This window comes from Chlorocebus sabaeus, chromosome 6 (genome assembly GCF_047675955.1).
Source record: "Chlorocebus sabaeus isolate Y175 chromosome 6, mChlSab1.0.hap1, whole genome shotgun sequence".
In the NCBI taxonomy this organism is placed as follows: domain Eukaryota; kingdom Metazoa; phylum Chordata; class Mammalia; order Primates; family Cercopithecidae; genus Chlorocebus; species Chlorocebus sabaeus.
In genome coordinates, this window is record NC_132909.1 from 21,322,191 (window position 1) to 21,341,632 (window position 19,442).

General features: G+C 40.1%; 1 protein-coding gene across 6 annotated transcripts in view; it reads left to right on the top strand.

Moving 5' to 3' along the window:
* ZNF573 (zinc finger protein 573) overlaps positions 1 to 19,442 on the top strand; it is a 63,297-nt gene that overhangs the window by 8,349 nt on the left and 35,506 nt on the right. For 4 of the 6 annotated variants that reach the window (XM_073016530.1, XM_007996625.3, XM_007996626.3 and 1 more), the window contains 3 exons: positions 8,889 to 8,979; positions 10,914 to 11,046; positions 12,509 to 12,601. In XM_073016530.1, coding sequence (XP_072872631.1) covers positions 8,911 to 8,979; positions 10,914 to 11,046; positions 12,509 to 12,601 — 295 coding nt within the window. In that variant the 5' untranslated portion in view covers positions 8,889 to 8,910. Of the gene's footprint in view, positions 1 to 8,888; positions 8,980 to 10,913; positions 11,047 to 12,092; positions 12,200 to 12,508; positions 12,602 to 19,442 lie in introns of those variants that run through there. The other 2 variants (XM_007996627.3, XM_073016529.1) reach the window with 2 other exon arrangements.

The following is a 19,442-nucleotide window of genomic DNA, read 5'->3' on the forward strand; positions in this document are numbered from 1 at the left end:
CACCTGGCCTATATCTTGGTTTTGTATGTGACCAACTTTTGGTTGTGATCCAGTTTTCCTCTGCTCCTGCCATTCTCCAAAAGAAACCCAAGAAGGAGGAAAGAACTGTTGCACTACAAAAATAATGAAGGTTAAGAAATATTGTTAATGCCTAAAAAGCAATATTCATGTTGGTTTCTTTCCTTTCGGTTCACAAAAATTTTTATTTTGATGTAAGAACATTGGATTTTCTTTGCCTGAAGTGAACTAGATAGAGAGTATCTTAGGCCTTCCTTCGCCAGGTGATGACAGAGTTCACTGAGACAACTACACAATGGTTCTTAGGTTCTCTCTCTTCTCTAAGTAATGTTCACTTATTCAATTGGCAGATCATTCAAACCATGCAGTTGGGCTGTATTTCAGAAGGAGATTAGTGGGCGTATATGGAATCATACACCAGAGATCTTAGATATTCTTTCTCCAGAGGACTAAGAGTCAACAATTGCAGAGTCATCTGCTTAGTGGTATTTTTGGAAGCAGAACTGTAATTTGGTATTTGAGGATACAGGTCTGTGTCTACAAGTGGAGAGTATGTTCAGATGATCTCTAAGAAATAATTGTTAGTACTGGTCAGGGGTATTTGTGGGCTGGCAGCCTGAGTTTTTCAGACACGTTGTTGTGTGGATTTTGAGAGACAGTGTGGTATGATATTGAAGAGAATGGGCTCTGGGTATCCCAGATTCGGTTTGAATCTCAGCTCTGCCACTTCCTATCTGTATGAGCATAGGCAGTGTGTTCACTCAGGCTCCGAGTTCTACAGCTCTCAGACACATATTATAATAGTACCTACTTCATAGGAGTGTAATGAGAATAAAAATGTAAATCCCATGACAACAGACCCTGGAACATAAGCTAAACAAATATCAAGTCAGGCCAACAGATTGCCTGAACTCAGGAGTTTGAGATCAGCTTGACCAACATGGTGAAACCCTGTCTCTACTAAAAATACAAAAAAGTAGCCAGGCATGGTGGTGTGTGCTTGTAGTCCCAGTTACTTGGGAGGCTGAGATAGGAGGATCACTTGAGTTCGCAAGGTCAAGGCTGCAGTGAGATGTGAGCACCCCACTGCACTGCAGCCTGGATGGTGGAAGTGAGACCCCGACTCAAAAAAACAATTTTATTAGGTTCAATCAAACATTTGGCAAGGATTGTATCCAAAATGATATTTGGATTGTATGTTTTGTGAAGGAGATGTCTACATTCACATTTGAGAATCTACTATGTGCAAAACTCTTTTCTGTTTTTTATAATAAAATATAATAAAATAATGCTAATTTCATTTATCTGAATTATGTTCATTCACAGAAAAAATTTGAATTACACTGATGATACAACTAAAGGCTATCCAAGAAATGGTAGATGTTACTTCTTTCAATCATATTGTTTTTCTATTTCAGGACTAAAATTCACAGTTTCCTCAATGAGTAGAAAGATTCTCCTTTATAATTTCATTTTAATAAATATCTTAGGTATTATTGGTGCTATGTTTCTAGATAAGAAGTATATCAGCTTTGTGGCAGAAGAATCCAGTAACCTAAAGAATGAAGTAATGAGAAAGTTAAAATTACCCATGCCCTTTCCCCTCCTCCACTTCTACCAGGGTGAATTACTATTTTGGGGTAGGTTTTTCCAATTTTTATCTGTAAGCATATGTTTTTGGTTTTGTTTTTGCAAAATAAAATCACCTTACTTGATCATATGATTTCCAACCTTAGTTTGAAAAGGAATCCATGGGTTTCATTATCCCTGTGTGCATGTAAGAAGGAGAAGGAGGGCCCGTGGTAACTTATTTTGGCACCTTTGTTGAAAATCAGGTGGATATAAGTGTATGCATTTATTTCTGTGTTCTTTATTATGCCTTGTCTATGTGTCTGTTTTTGTTCTAGTAACATGCTGTTTTGGTTATTATAGCTTTGTAGTGTATTTTGAAGTCAGATAATATGATGTCACTACCTTTGTTCTTTTTGTTCAAAATTTCTTTGGCTATTCAGGGTCTTTTGTGGTCTCGTATGAATTTTAGAATTGTTTTTTCTATTTCTGTGAAGAATGTCATTGGTAATTTGATAGGGATTGCATTCAATCTGTAGATCACTTTGGGTATCATGGACATTTTAACAATGTTAATTCCTCCAATTCCTGAAAATGTGATCTCTTTCCATTTTTTTGTGGCCTCTTCAATTTCTTTCATCAAAGCTTTATAGATTTTATTGTACTGATCTTTCACCTCCTTTGTTATTCCCGGGCATCTTAAAAAAAAAAAAAAAAAAAAATCTTGTATAACAATTGTGAATGGGATTGCTTTTCTGATTTCTTTTTCAGATAGTTTATTAATGGCATATAGAAATGATACTGATTTTTTATTATTTTTTTTTTTTTTGGTGAGATTTTTGAGACAGAGTTTTGCTTTTGTTGCCCAGGCAAGAGTGCGATGGCACGATCTTGGCTCACTGCAACCTCCACCTCCTGGGTTCTCAGCCTCCTGAGTAACTGGGACTGCAGGCACACACCACCAGGCCTGGCTAATTTTGTATTTTTAGTAGAGATGTTGACCAGGCTGGTCTCAAACTCCTGACCTCAGGTGATCCACCCGCCTCGGCCTCCCAAAGTGTTGGGATTACAGGCATGAGCCACCACGCCTGGCCATGCTACTGATTTTTATATGTTGATTTTGTATCCTGCAGCTTTAGTGTGTTTGTTAGCTATAACAGTTTTTGGTGGAGTCTTTATGACTTTCTATATGTAAGTTCATGTTGTCTGCAGACAGGGACAGGGACAGTTTGACTTCCTCCATTGCAATTTGGATTTTCTTTCTTTCTTTTTTTTTTTGAGATGGAGTCTCGCTCTGTCGCCCAGGCTGGACTGCAGTGGCGCGATCTTGGCTCACTGCAAGCTCTGCCTCCCGGGTTCATACCATTCTCCTGCCTCAGCCTCCTGAGTAGCTGGGAGTACAGGCGTCCGCCACCATGCCCGGCTAATTTTTTGTAGTTTTTTAGTAGAGATGGGGTTTCACTGTGTTAGCCAAGATGGTCTCCATCTTCTGACCTCGTGATCTGCCCACCTCAGCCTCCCAAAGTGCTGGGACTGCAGGCCTGAGCCACCACGCCCAGCCGTCTTTTATTTCTTTCTCTTGCCTAATTGCTCTGCCTGGGACTTCCAGTACTATGCTGAATAAAAGTGGTGAAAATGGGCATCCTTGTCTTGTTCCAGATCTTAGAGAAAAGCCTTCAGCTTTTTCCCATTCAGTATGATGTTAGCCGTGAGTTTGTCATATATGGATTTTTGTCATATACATGTGTTGAGGTATGTTCTTTCTATATGTAGTTTGTTGAAAAGGGCCCATAATCTTCCCGCTTGAAAAACCTGAATATTTTTACCTTTTAGAATCATAGATTTATCAGTTAAAATTAATTACCTGGAAAAGAAATGATCAACTAAAATAGCATTTTGGGATTCAATTTTTAAAAAGAGTTCAGCTGGGCTTACGCCTGTCATCTCAGCACTTTGGGAGGCTGAGGCGGGCAGATCACAAGGTCAGGAGTTTGAGACCAACCTGGCCAACATGGTGAAACCCTGTCTCTGCTAAAAATACAAAAAAAAAAAAAAAAAAAAAAAAAAATTAACCAGGTGTGGTGGCAGGTGCCCGTAATCCCAGCTACTCAGGAGGCTGAGGCAGGAGAATCACTTGAACCAGGAAGGCGGAGGTTGTAGTGAGCTGAGACCACATCACTGCACTCCAGCCTGGGCGACAGAGCGAGACTCAGTCTCAAAAATAAAATAAAATAAAATAAAAGTTAGATTCAGTTTCATTTCACAGAACAAAAAATAATCTCTGATGTCCAAGTGCCTCCAAGTACCTATTGTATGAAATTTAGATCTATTGTACTTAGTGTATTGGAAAGATTGTCTACACAATAGATACTCGGAATAGATACTAGCTGAAACATGAGATAGATAGTAAAAGTTAGGAAGAGTCACAGAAATCACCATGTTGTACTGAAGAACAGAATTTAGGCTGCTGTTAAATTCTTAATTTGGCAGTTTATCAGATCACATTCTCTGAGCAGCTTTAGGTTACTGAAATGTTTTTTCTCTAGCTGCTGGGGACAAAGGAAGGGCACATTTTCTCCTTAGGTATTTGAGAATCATTTTTGCTAATACTGTTTATTGAGGAGAATTGTATGCTTAAAGCCAGCCTTCAACATTTTTTAGTTAGCCACATAAGAATTCAGGCCAGAGAAACATTAATTTTTTTCACATGAGAAAATGGAATTAGTAGGCTGGGCACGGTGGCTTACGCCTGTAATCCCAACACTTTGGGAGGCCAAGGTGGGCGGATCATCTGAGGTTAGGAGTTCAAGTCTAGCCTAACCAATATGATGAAACCCCATCTCTACTAAAAATATAAAAATTAGCTGGGTGTGGTGGCATGTGCCTGTAATCCCAACTACTTGGGGGGTTGAGACAGGAGAATTGCTTGAACCCGGAGGCAGAGATTGCAGTGAGCTGAGAGCTATACATGCAACAGAGGACTCCATTGCACTCCAGCCAGGGCAACAAGGCAAAACTCCGTCTCAAAAAAAAAAAAAAATGGAATTAGTAGAATTATGTTTCTTTGAAAGCAGTACATTTAGGAAATTTGTAAAGTTCTTCATCTCTGATAATAAAAGCCAACTTACATTAAGCAATTGTTTTATTAAATATTTTATGTGGATTATTCTACTTCATCTTCAGACTATTTTATATGCTAAATGACATTCTCTCCCAATTAACCAATGAGACTTTAAGACACATTTTATTAAGTATCAGAGCTTAAATCTGAAAATCATATCCCAAAAGACTAACAAAAAGACTTGAAGTTTGTATTAGTTACTTCAAGAGACCATCTCTTAAATATTTATTTATTTATTTATTTTTTGACAGAAGCTTGCTCTGTCGCCAGACTGGAGTGCAGTGGCACAGTCTGGCTCACTGCAACCTCTGCCTCCTGAGTTCAAGCGATTCCTCTCGCTCAGCCTCCTGAGGTCCATTATATCATTCTTATGTCTTTGCATCCTCATAGCTTAGCTCCCACTCATAAATGAGAACATCTAATGTTTGGTTTTCCATTCCTGAGTTACTTCACTTAGAATAATGGTCTCAACTCCATTCAGATTATATCCAATGCCATTATTTCATTCCTTTTTACGGCCAAGTAGTATTCCATAGTGTATATACATGTGTACACACACCATATTTTCTTTATCCACTTGTTGATAGACATTTAGGCTGGTTCCATATTTTTGCAATTGTGAATTGTGCTGCTGTAAACATGTGTGCAAATGTCTTTTTCATATAATTACTTCTGGCTGGGTACAGTGGCTCACACCTGTAATCCCAGCATTTTGGGAGGCTGAGGCTGGCAGATCACTTAAGGCCAGGAGTTTGAGACCAGCCTGGCCAACATGGTGAGACCCCTATCTCTATCATTCAAAAAATAATAATAAAAGAATTTTATGTAATGTGTTCTTTTCCTCTGGATAGATACCCATTAGTGGAATTGCTGGATCAAATGGTAGTTCTACTTTTAGTTCTTTAAGGAATCTTCATACTGTTTTTCATAGTGGTTGTACTAGTTTTCGTTCCCACCAGTAGTGTAGAAGTGTTCTCTCTTCACCACAAACATGGCAATGTCCATTATCTTTTGATTTTTTAAAATTATGGTCATTCTTAGAGGAGTAAGGTGGTATCACACTGTGATTTTTATTGGCATTTTCCTGATCACTGATAATGTTGAGCGTTTTTTCATATGTTTGTTGGCCATTTGTATATCTTCTTTTGAGAATTGCCTATTCATGTCCTTAGCCTACTTTTTGATGGGATTATTTGTTTTTTTCTTGCTGATTTGTTTGAGTTCCTTGTAGATTCTGGATGTTAGTCCTCTGTCAGATGTATAGTTTGTGAATACTTTTTCCTACTCTGTGAGTTGTCTGTTTACTCTGCTGATTATTTCTTTTGCTGTGCAGAAGCTTTTTAGTTTAATTAAGTCCCATCTATTTATCTTTGCTTGTGTTGCATTTGGTTTTGGGTTCTTGGTCATGAACTCTTTGCCTAAGCCAATGTCTAGAAGAGTTTTTCCAATGTTATCTTCTAGAATTTTTATGGTTTCAGGTCTTAGATTTAAGTCTTTGATCCATCTTGAGTTGATTTTTGTCTAAGGTGAGAGATGAAGCTCCAGTTTCATTCTTCTATACGTGGCTTGCCAATTATCGCAGCACCATTTGTTGAATAGTGTGTCCTTTCCCCACTTTATGTTTTTGTTTACTTTGTCGAAGATCAGTTGGCTATAAGTATTTGGCTTTCTTTCTGGGTTCTCTATTCTGTTCCATTGGTCTACATGCCTGTTTTTATACCGCTGCCATGCTGTTTTGGTAATGATTGCCTTGTAGTATAGTTTGAAGTCAGGGACTGTTAAGTCTCCAGATTTGTTCTTTTTGCTTAGTCTTGCTTTGACTATGCAGGCTCTTTTTTTTGTTCCATATGCATTTTAGGATTGTTTTTTCTAGTTCTGTGAAGAATGATGATGGTATTTTGATGTGAATTGCATTGAATTTATGGATTGCTTTTGACAGTATGGTCATTTGCACAATACTGATTCTACCCATCCATGAGTGTGGGATGTGCTTCCATCTGTTTGTGTCATCTATGATTTCTTTTAGCAGTGTTTTGTAGTTTTCCTTGTAGAGATCTTTCACCTCCTTGATTAGGTATATTCTAAGTTTTTTGTTTTCTGGTTTTTTTGTTTTTGCTTTTGTTTTGTTTTTGCAGCTGTTGTAAAAGAGGTTGAGTTCTTGATTTGATTCTCAGCTTAGTCGATGTTGGTATATAGCAATGCTACTGATTTGTGTACATTAATTTTGTATCTTGAAACTTTATGGAATTTATTTATCACATCTAGGGGCTTTTTGGATGAGTCTTTAGGGTTTTCTAGGTATATGATTATATCATCAGCAAACAGCAGGTTTGACTAACTGTTTACCAATTTGGATGCCCTTTATTTCTTTCTCTTGTCTGATTGCTGTGGCTAGGACTAGTCACTACTTTAAAATGCAAATAATTCAGCAAGGACCATAAGTTGTAAATAGGAACAGGTAAATCAGTGTATAGTGAAGACCATTAGAGAGATTCAGGTGATGTGCCTTGGGAATTCATGTGGAGGTGGCATTGATTAGATTCTGGTCATCACTGTAACTAAGTCCATGGAATATATATGGAAGTTAGTGAATGTATTCTGTAAGCTTTTACTGTCTAATTTTTTCTTCAAGTGATGTTAGATAAAAAGTGAAAGTAGGCCAGGCGTGGTAGCTCATGCCTGTAATCCCAACAGTTTGGGAGGCCTAGGAGTGAGGATCTCTTGAGCCCAGGAGTTTGAGACCAGCCTAGGTAACATGTAAGACCCTGTCTCTAAAAAAAATGTTTTTAATTAACTAGGCATGGTGGTACACACCTTTAGTCCCAACCAGTCAAGAGACTGAGGCAATAGGATTACTTGAACCCAGAAGCTTGAGTTTGCAGTGAGCTATGATCACACCACTGTACTCTAGCCTGGATGACAGAGCAAGACGCCTTGCCCCTTTAAAAAAAAAAAAGAGAGAGAGAGAGAGTTTAGCATTAGTCTGGATGACATTGTGGCTAAGTAACAAAACAAACCCAACTTTTATCACACACATTTGTGTGTGTGTGTGTGTACACATGTATTTTTTAAGTTAATGCATGAATAATGTTAAAATGATTATGAAATATATTCAAAAAAGAAAATCAAGATAGCAACTAAAATAAAAGTAATGGTAACATACGATCATGTTGTAATGTAACAGAATAAATAAATTACCAGATTTCTCAATGTATTGACGTCCTATAGCCTGTGTCTCAATGCTTGTCTGTCTTTTTAATGACCCAGTGATATTGCACATTCTGTTTTTTCATCTTAATTTTCTTTTGACAGTATATCTGAAATTTTTTTATTTTATTAAATACATTTCTCTACTTAACATCTGATAGCTTCTTGGTATTCTATTACGTGTATATTTTGTATTTAGCAAGGCAGTTTGTACTCAACACAGAACCAGGCCTAAGCATTTCCTTCTGTGCTGTGTTCTCTCTCATATTTTGACCAATTTCAACTGATTCTGATGCCCTAGAGGAGGTTCTAGTTTGAGGCCAGGCACGATGGCACATGCCTGTAATCTGAATACTTTGGGAGGCCAAGGCGGGTGAATCACCAAGACCAGCCCCACCAACATAGTGAAACCCTGTCTCTACTAAAAATACAAAAAAAATTAGCTAGGTGTAGTGGTACGCACCTGTAGTCCCAGCTACTTGGGTGGCTGAGGCAGGAGAATCGCTTGAACCTGGGAGGCAGAGGTTGCAGTGAGCTGAGATCTCACCACTGCACTCCAGCCTGGGCGACAGAGCGAGCCTCCATCTCAGAAAAAAAAAAAGCTTCTAGTTTGAACGGTGAGTCCTCTCTCAGCCTTGGAAGGTGGGAATGAAGGCAAGTGAATCTTCTCATGGAGAAACCGAGCAGCCAAATCTCAAGTCTAGATCAGCCTTCCCAAATTGGAGGCTTGTCCAGAAAACATCTTGTTATCTTGTCTGGATCTGGCTTTAATGAGCCAGTGACTTACTCTAAAACTACCTTTGTATAGCTAGGTTTCCTGGGGTGTGAAGGAGTGCTTAGATTCATTGTCTGTTTTTCCTTAAGTTATGTGTTCAGTTATGAGGGATTAATTTGGAAGGAGAAATAGAGGAGGAGAAAGATTTTATTAAATTAAGTCATATTGGGAACACTAACATCTCTTTTCTTCTCTCAGCTCTGGATTCTCTGGAGTTTGAATGTTTCCAGTATTGGAACTCCACCAAGTAGGACTGATCAGGTCTTACAGTTCTAAAACCATGACCTGTGTAAGTTGATTAATTCTGTTTCCTTGCAATATCATGATCATAGGTTATGTGGATTTTTTCATTAACCTAAGGCTTCCTGTTTAAGAAGGCCCCCTTCAGTTATCTGTCCCCACTTTCTTCTAATACAGTGAATAGTGATAGCAAATAACTCAATTTTCTCCCTATGAGTATTTTCTGTCCACTTTTATATTTATTGTCAAATGTATTTAATACTCATGTGCTTATTCTTCAACCAAAGTCTATGATAGAGCAGTAAAGGAGTGAAGTCTCAACAGGGAAGTATTTGAACTTCCTTTATAGGTCCTTAGTTTGGTGAATTAGAGATGTTGGTCCTATTTGGGTACCATAGGTAGGCTTTGACATTCTCCACAGACCTCAGTTTTCTAGGCAGATAAGATGGGATTTGGTTATCAATTGGTCTGTCTTAGTATGCCATGAGATCTCATATTCTTTAAGAATTTTAGTATTGTTAGAGATATACCATGGATCTTGCTGAGGAATTACTGAGAGACAAGTTTTTATTTTGTGGTTGAATGTGTGCTGCTGAACTTGGATGACATCTTTTTGATTATGAGTCATCCTATATCAGTATCCATTCCGGAACAAGAAAAGTATTAAATGATGGAAAATGGCAATAAATGAGAATATTATCCTAAGGAGTAAATATGCTGATTTCCAGAACTGGGGAGGACCTTTGAAGTTTTGTCCAACAAAGAATATGAAGGTAGGCTAGCCACGGTGGTTCATACCTGTAATGCCAGCACTTTGGGAGGCCAAGGCGGGAGGATCACTTGAGGCCAGGAGTTTGAGACCCCTTGCAAAAAAAGTGAGACCCCCATCTCTACAAAAAAAGTACAAAATCAGCTGGGCCTATAGTCTCAGTTACTCAGGAGGCTATGGCAGGAGGATTGCTTGAGCTTGGGAGGTCAAGGCTGCAGTGAACTGGGATTGTGTCACTGCACTCCAGCCTGGGCAACAGAGTGAGCCTGTCTCAGAAAAAAAAAAAAAAAAAAAAAAAGATTTAAAAAATGTACATGAAGGTAAAAGATGGATTAACAATGGAGTAAGTCTGAAGTATTCATAATAAAATTGATTGTTGCACAGTCAATAAAAAATGTATTTGTCAAAATAAAGAAAAATGCTTATTATGTGCTCTGACATAATGATGTAACTTGAGGCTTGTGGAAATATCTAAATGTTCTGCAAAAGCTTTAAAAAAAAAAAATATGGAAATTGGCCAGGTGCAGTGGCTCATACCTGTAATCCCAGCACTTTGGGAGGCTGAGGCAGGCAGATTGCTTGAGCCCAGGAGTTTGAGACCAGCCTGGGCAACATGGTAAAACCTGTCTCTACAAAAAATACAAAAATTAACTGGGCGGGTCTTGCCCACCTGTAGTCCCAACTACTAGAAAGGCTGAGATGGGAGAATCACCTGGGCCTGGGAGGTCAAGGATGCAATGAGCCATGTTTGAGTCACTGCACTCCAGCCTGAGCAAGATTAAGACCCCATCTCAAAAAAAATAAATAAATAGAACAAAACAATAAAATATGGAGATTATTAAATTTGACAAGGACATCTCATTTTTCTAACTTGAAGGAGAAATAGTTTAGAAACTCATGTTTATTGGGAATTTACGCATCACACGACTAGCAGACTATGTAGTTGTGGGAAAGGATTTTACTTTTAATACTTTATTGAATTTTATTTTATCCGTTCCTCAGCAAGTCTGAATTATTGTGGGAGCCTTCCACATGCAGAAAAGTTTGTCTGTGGCAATAGGATCCTTTAGGAATATGTAGACACATTGCTTTAGTCTGCTACCAGTCATTAGCCACGTATGCTATATCACTCCTTTTCTCCAGTGTGCTCTTTTAATATCCTGTCTTTCCATCTTTAAAATGTTTTTAAAATTATGTAATGAATGGGTTTGCAGTTTCAGGAATTAGTGACATTCAGGGATGTGGCCATAGACTTCTCTCAGCAGGAGTGGGAATACCTGGACCCTAATCAGAGGGACTTATACAGGGATGTGATGTTGGAGAACTACAGAAACCTGGTCTCACTGGGTAAGTTTATTTGCCTCAAGTAATTTAAAATGTGATCTGTGATGTGTTACCTTTCAGTGCAGTGAATTTCAAGGCTGTATTTTACATAGTTGAAGTTCTTCTTCCTGTTCTTAGAGGAAGATTTCAGCTCTGCCTGTTTGACAATGGCTGTGCCACCAAACACCATCATTTTCTTCATCCTTTAGAGATAGTCACATATTCTCCTGCCCCTTATGATTGCCTCCTTTCCTTAATATCCAAGGGACTGGGTTAAAATTGTACATTATTATTATAAAATTATATATTATTAGTCCATGAATAACCATTGTCCAGGAATCCTGGTTTCCCATTGTGTATATTTCCAGAATTCCTATAGATATGCTGTGTCATCATCTGATCCACCTGCAGGGACAACAGATGCAGATGCATGATTTACTCTGAGTATGAGAAGAACCCCTGTGACTTATATAGTGCTGGATTAGATGAACAATATTTGTTGAAAACTGAAGAGTCCACATTTCATTTCCTGTAGCCAATTTGTATGATTTATTGTTGAAAGTTATAATTCATGAACTTTGCATTGAGTTTGAATGAAGGTTTTATACATCAATTGGGATGCTTTTTTTTTATCTCATACAGAAATAATAAGATAATCATAATTGGTACAACTGTGGTCATTATGTCCCCAGCCACTCTTCATTAGGGAGGGGGAATATATATATATATATATATGAAATAACTTAATCCTCAAATAACTGTGTGTACTATTGTTATTATCTTATTTATTTATTTATTTATTTATTTATTTATTTATTTATTTTGAGACTGGGTCTTGCTCTGTCACCGAGGCTGGAGTGCAGTGGTGCAATCATAGCTCACTGTAGCCTTGACCTCCTGGGCTCAAGTGATCCTCCCGCCTCAGCCTCCTGAGTAGCTGGAACTATAGATGCACCACCCTGCCTGACTAATTTTTTTTTTTTGTAGAGATGAGGTCTCGCTGTGTTGCCCAGGCTGGTCTCAAACTCCTGGTCTCAGTGATCGTCCCACCTCGACCTTCCAAAATGCTGGGATTACAGGCGTGAGCCACTGCACCTAGCCAATAGTGGTATTATTATGCCCAGTTTATTTGCCAAATTGGAATAATGAGTTGAAGTCACATGGCCAAAGTCACAAGGTTGGTAGATTTAAGAGGAATAATTTGTGCCCCAGCCTTCTGGCTCTAGAGAACTTCAGAGCTACTTTGGGGTAGTAATATTTGGAAATAGACATTTTATAAGGTCACAAGTTAAACTTTCTCCTAAGAGACAAAGCATGTATGAGTTTACATTAAAATAAGGTTTTACCGTACCTGCTTCATTTCTTCAATCATCTCACCCCTCTTGTATTTGAAGTCCTTAGTTCATTGTAAATTTAACCAAAGCTCAAAGGTTTCTGTTACTTTTGTTTTTAATTTTATACCATGTGGCATTTCTTTTCTTATAAGGAGGACATTCCATTTCTAAACCAGTTGTGGTGGACTTACTGGAGCGAGGAAAAGAGCCCTGGATGATTTTGAGGGAAGAAACACAGTTCACAGGTAAGGAAGGCAGGGGACACCATCAGGGCCAGCCACAGCCCATGTGGTAAGAGAAAGGAGACACTTTTGTGTCACTTTGTTTGTGAAGCCCTCCTCCAAGACACCCAGACTTGTGGAGCAGAAGCCTACAACCTGGTGGGGAATAAAGATCACAGCATAAGCTATAGAAGAAGCTTCAACTTTACCCCATTTACCAACCACCTTATTTCTTTTCTATTTCAAACCCGTTTTCAGTGATGGGTGCTTTCTTTTTTCTTTTGTTTTCTTTTTTTTTTTTTTTTTTCCCAAGACAGAGTCTTGCTCTGTCACCGAGGCCGGAGTGCGGTGGCTTGATCTCCACTCACTGCAACCTCCACCTCCTGGGTTCAAGCGATTCTCCTGCCTCAGCCTCCCAAGTAGCTGGGATTACAGATGTGTGCCACCACCCCCGGCTAATTTTTGTATTTTTAGTAGAGACAGGATTTCACCGTGTTGGCCAGGCTGGTCTCGATCTCCTGACCTCATGATCCGCTCGCCTCGGCCTCCCAAAGTGTTGGGATTACAGGTGTGAGCCACTACACCCAGCCTCTTTTTTCTTGAGTGCAATATTTTACCTGTGTTTTGGACTCAGCTGTTTTTCCATCTCCCCTTTTGCACACACACACAACACACATATCAATGTAGTGATCATGAGCAAGACATGTAAGGTCCTTATCCTCATAGAAGTTTACATTGTACTAAAGAACACATAAAAATAAATAGATAGGCCAGGCGCAGTGGCTAACACTTTGGGAGGCCGAGGCAGGTGAATCACGAGGTCAGGAGTTCAAGACCAGCCTGGCCGGTCTTGAATGGTGAAACCCTGTCTCTACCAAAAATACAAAAATTAGCCGGGCATGGTGGCAGGTGCCTTTAATTCCAGCTACTTGGGAGGCTGAGGCAGGAGAATCGCTTGAACCCGGGCGGCAGAGGTTGCAGTGAGCCGAGATCGCACCTTTGCACTGTAGCCTGGGTAGCAGAGTGAGACTCTGTCTCAAAAATAAAATAAAATAAATAGGCAAACAAATACTATTAGACAGTAGAATAAGCAATGGTAGAAAGTAACAGAGATTAGGCCTTTTTGGATGAGATGGCCTGGGATAGCTTCCTTGGGGTGGTAGTATTTGGAAAGAGACATGGTATAAGGTCACGGGCCATGTGTTTATCTGGGGAAGAATATTCCAAGCTGAATAATGAGCTTGGAAGGCTAAGGAGATGACTGGGTCAGTGGAGGGAAGGAGTGTGGAGAGTCAAGGGAGGAGAATGGAGAGAGCTATGTGAGTTTGAGGAGCACCAAAGTAGACCAGAATAGAGATCCTAAGAGGAGAGTGACAAGAAATGAGGTCACACTGTTAGGAGGAGTCAGATCATATGAGGTATTGTTGAATTTGAATTGTTGGAAATACGAAGGATTAGAAACAATGATGTAATTGTTTTCAAGGCATTTTTGAAAACAACAGACAGATTCAGAGAACAACATGTAACAAATGCGTAGCTTACTGAGTCTTGTAAGTTAAACAATTATGTCACCACAGCTGGGTCAGGAGTTAAAACTTTAAAACATTTTTTTATTTTAATATAATTTTAGAGTTACAGAAAGGTTGTAATAATGACATACAAGATTCTTTTATACCCTCCAAGCAGTATTTCTAAACAAGGCGATAGTTTCTAGTTAATTCTGAAGTCCTCCACATGTCTCCAACCAGTCACAATCTTCTTCCTCCTGCTAAGTGTAACCACTGTTCTGATTTTAATGGTAATAAGTTCCTTCCTTTTATTCTTTCTCCAATTTCAAGTCTTTTTAAGTTTTCACAAGTCTCTAAGTTTTGTCTTCATCTTTCTTTGTGTTCCTAACCCCTTAGTTGCTGAAGAAACATCTTCCATTCTAGATTTTGCTGATGCCATCCCTGAGATTTGCTTAAATATGTTCTCTGACCCCTCTATATCCTCTAAATAAGTAGAGGGATCAAGAGGCTTATGTATCTGAGTCCAGAGCTCACACTGCTCACTGCACAACAACCAGTAAGTCAACAGACAAGGTGTTAGGGCAAGGAACTTTACTTCAGAGAGCCAGCAAACGGAGAAGATGGCAGACTAATGTCCTAAAGAACCATCTTAAAAGGCATGAATCTCACGCCATTTTTTATGTTGGGCAAAGGGGAACAAGGAGGAGGTTGAGTTCAGGAGGTGACTGGCGACTACAGATATCTGGGCGTCAGCAGGGGTCTGAGAAGGTTGCACAGCGTTGTCCTCGGTCAGGTCACAATGCTCCTGTAAATCTTTAACATAACGTTGTTACTTGTATGTACACCCTCCCTGTCTCCTTGGGAATTACTAATAGTTTTGGAAAGGGATTATTATCCTTGCTTTAAAGTTATACTATAAACTAAATCCTCCCATTGTTAACTTGGCCAGCATGCAGGAATGAGCAAACGCCATTAGCTTGTGAGGTTAGAAGTAAGGTGGAGTCAGCTATGCCAGATTTATCTCACTGTTACACTTAGTCGATTTTGATTCAATTTATTTTATTTATTTTTTTGCAAGACAACTTCCTGGGCAGTGTTGTATGCATCATATGTTGGCACTTTTCCTGCTCCCCTCATACCAGAGAGAACTGGGCTTACGGTTTACTGTGTTAAAGGAAAACACCACCTCTAAAGAGCTTTATTTAGTGTCTCAGGGGCGGGAGGGCAAGGATGGCTTTTACTGAGAATTAAAAGTGTGGTTTAAGGCTGATCTTCATGCAGGGACTTGATTAGGATTAGGTAAAGATGACAATATCACAGTGGAGAATTAGTGGAAACAGCTAGGTTAGAATTTTGAGGTTAGGAACTGAAAATTTTCTAGAGTACAAACTGTTGATGTTTGCCATTTAGGAGTTAATGGATCGCTGGGCTGGGCGCGGTGGCTCACGCCTGTAATCCCAGCACTTTAGGAGGCCAAGGCAGGTGGATCACGAGGTCAGGAGATCAAGACCATCCTGGCGAACACTATGAAACCCCATCTCTACTAAAAACACAAAAAAATTAGCCGGGCATGGTGGTGGGCACCTGTAGTCCCAGCTACTGGGAAAGCTGAGGCAGGAGAATGGTGTGAACCCGGGAGGCGAAGCTTGCAGTGAGGTGAGATCGCGCCACTGCACTCCAGCCTGGGCGACAGAGTGAGACTCCGTCTCACAAAAAAAAAAAAAAGTTGGTGGATCTTTCAGGAATTTCCAGTAATGAACAATGAACAATGAAACCATTTGCCTATGCAAGAAACTTCCAGAACAGTATAATTGTGCTGAGGAAAACAGTGGGATAGTGACATCATGTTTATGTAGACAGTAAGCTACCTGTGGGGGGATTGGTAGGGCCACTTCTATGTTTCAAGGCTGAGTGTGGGAGTGAATGGTTTAGGTTCTCAGCATAAACTTTCTGGTTGTCTCTCTTTCTGTGATTTTTAGCAAGCATTTATGCTCAGTGCCTGGATGTATTAATTCATCAGACATTCTAAAACAGCCATATTGTAATTCTAACATTTATTTTTTATTTATTATGTACAAATATAAACAATTTCTTACATCACCTACTATTTGGTAACTACTGATGCCATTTGTAAAATAAAGACTAGATCAGTGTTTGGTCTTTCTCTTTCTCTTTTCTTGTTTTTTGTTTTGAGGTGGAATTTCACTCTTGTCACCCAGGCTGAAGTGCAATGGCACGATCTTGGCTCACTGCAACCCCCACCTCCTGGGTTCAAGCCATTCTCCTGCCTCAGGCTCCCAAGTAGCTGTAATCACAGGCACGTGTCACCATGCCCGGCTAATTTTTATATCTTTAGTAGAGACGGGGTTTCTACCCATCTCTAGACCAGTAGAGATAGGCTGGTCTCAAACTCCTGACCTCAGATGATCCACCCGACTTGGCTTCCCAAAGTGTTAGGATTACAGGCATGTGCCACCCTGGCCCCTAGGATCCTTCTTATGTGGCTAGATAGTTTTTGTTTTAGTTTTAGTTTTAGGTTTTTTTTTTTTTTTTTGAGACTGAGTTTTGCTCTTGTTGCCCAGGCTGGAGTGCAGTGGCACAATCTCAGCTCACCGAGATCTCAGCCCACCACAGCCTCTGCCTCCCAGGTTCAAGCGATTCTCCTGCCTCAGCCTCCTGAGTAGCTGGGATTACAGGCATGTGCCACCACGCCCGGCTAATTTTGTGTTTTTAGTAGAGATGGGGGTTTTACCATGTTGGTCAGGCTGGTCTCGAACTCCCGACCTCAGGTGATTGGCCCACCTTGGCCTCCCAAAGTGCTGGGATTACAGGCATGAGCCACCGCGCCCAGTCTTAGACAGTTATTTTATTGCCAGTTTTTTCCCATCTGATATGACAAAGTGTTCCAGGCTTATCTTGTACATTTCCTGTACCAAGCTTTTAGCCATAAGTTTGTGAACTGTTGGGTTCTTTTAGTGGGAAATGGTATTTCAAGGCCACAGTCTAGCTGCTAGAAGTGCCCATTTTTCTGGGTTGAAGATTGTTATAGGCTTTTTACCAGCTAAAGATTAAAAAATTCATAAGTGACCGGGCGTGGTGGCTCATGCCTATAATCCCAGCACTTTGGGAGGCCTAGGTGGATGGATCACCTGAGGTCAGGAGTTTAAGACCAGCCTGGCCAACATGGTGAAAAGCCATCTCTACCAAAAATACAAAAATTAGCCAGGCGTTGGGGCAGGTGCCTGTAATTCGAGCTACTGGGGAGACTGAGGCAGGAATATCACTTGAATCCAGGAGGCGGAGGTTGCAGTGAGCAGAGATCATGCCACTGTACTCCAGCCTGGGCAACAAGAGCAAAACACTGTCTCAAAAAAAAAAAAAAAAAATTGATAAGTATACATATGTGTGTTACATAGTTACATAAAAATAAATTACCAATTACCTAATGAGTTTATATGGCAGCTTCCTGGCCAAACTTAGAACTAAATGGTATTTAATTGAAATTTTCTGTCTTTGATCTGTATCTCTTTTGCTCAGTACCAATGCTCCAATACTCCAGTGATGATAAAATTAAAATGCCATGCAAGTATTCATTTCCTTTATTCTTTTTTTTTTGTTTTTTGAGACAGAGTTTCACTCTGGTTGCCCGGGCTGGAGTGCAATGGTGCAATCTCGGCTTACCACAACCTCCACCTCCCGGGTTCAAGCGATTCTCCTGCCTCAGCCTCCAGAGTAGCTGGGATTACAGGCATGCGCTGCCACGCCCAGCTAATTTTGTATTTTTAGTAGAGATAGGGTTTCTCCATGTTGGTCAGGCTGGTCTCAAACTCCTGACCTCAGGTGATCCACCCACCTTGGCCTCCCAAAGTTCTGGGATTACAGGCATGAGCCACCATGCCCAGCAATTTCCTTTATTCTTTATGACACGTGAAACATTCTCAGAACATTAATAACAGCTTTACTACCAAAATGATTACTGAAAACAGTTATGTTTTTTAGTATGTCCAGTCTCCTCCCAATTTTTTAGTTTTACTGTAATCATATTTTGAAATATATAGTCATTGCATCATATACTTCCTCCCTTATGACTGATATTTACTCTTTTTTTTTTGAGACAGTCTCACTCTGTCGCCCAGGCTGGAGTGCAGTGGCCCGCTCTTGGCTCACTGCAACCTCCGCCTTCTAGTTTCAAGTGATCTTCCTGCCTTAGCCTCCCAAATAGCTGGGATTACAAATGTGCGCCACCATGCCTGGCTAATTTTTGTATTTTACAAAATACAAAGGCTGGTCTCAAACTCCTGACCTCAAATGATCTGCCTGCCACAGCCTCCCAAAGTGCTGGATTACAGTTGTGAGCCACAGTGCCCAACCCTGATATTTACTCTTAATCTAAATACACATCTTTAAGTTTGTAGTTGTTGCTGTATTTAGTGCTCAGCACCCTGTGGTGTGGCTGCAGTGATTCATGCACATGAGACTCAGCCTTCCAGGAGCTCTCTTTTCCACAGGTGCTGGAGCTCAAGTGCTAGGAGGTTAAGATCCACACGGCGAGTGTGGGGCCTCCCCTGACTTAAGAAGACTGGCTTGGTCGGACGCGGTGACCCATGCCTGTAATCCCAGCACTTTGGGAGGCTGAGGCGGTCGGATCGCTTGAGGTCAGGAGTTCAAGAGCAGCTTGGCCAACATGGTGAAACCCCATCTCTACCAAAAATATAAAAACTTAGCCGGGCATGGTGGCACATGCCGTGATCCCGGCTACTCGAGAGGCTGAGGCAGGAGAATCTCTTGAACTCTAGGGAGTCAGAGGTTGCAGTGAGCTGAGATCGTGCCACTGCACTCCAGCCTGGGTGACTGAACGAGATTCTGTCTCAAAAAAAAAAAAAAAAAAAAAAAAAACCGGCTCCATAGGTTGGTACAATATCTGGTTTGAGGATTTTCTAGGCATAGCTTCCAGGGTCTTTCAAGGACATGACCCTTTTAAAAAGAAATGTTATAGTCAAATAAACCCCATATATGGTGTTCTCTTTAGCCCCTAGTCCACAGTCTCAGGTGCAACTTGCCTATCAGGGTCATTGTTACCATAAATAATGAAACTTAATTAACATAGTCAGCCCATTCTGTTTTAGGGAAGCAGAGTTAGAGAATTAGCCTAAGAGTACATCCTCATGCAGAGTGGGATTCCCATTCTGTTTAATGTTTAATAACAGAACATTAAAAAATGTTTTGTTAACCCTTTGCCCACATTACCCTAGTGATTTCACAATACTCTAAGAATATTATCAAATATACAGTCCACATTCAAATTTCTCCCAACTATCCCAATAATGTCCTTTTATAAATTTTAAAATCTAGGATCA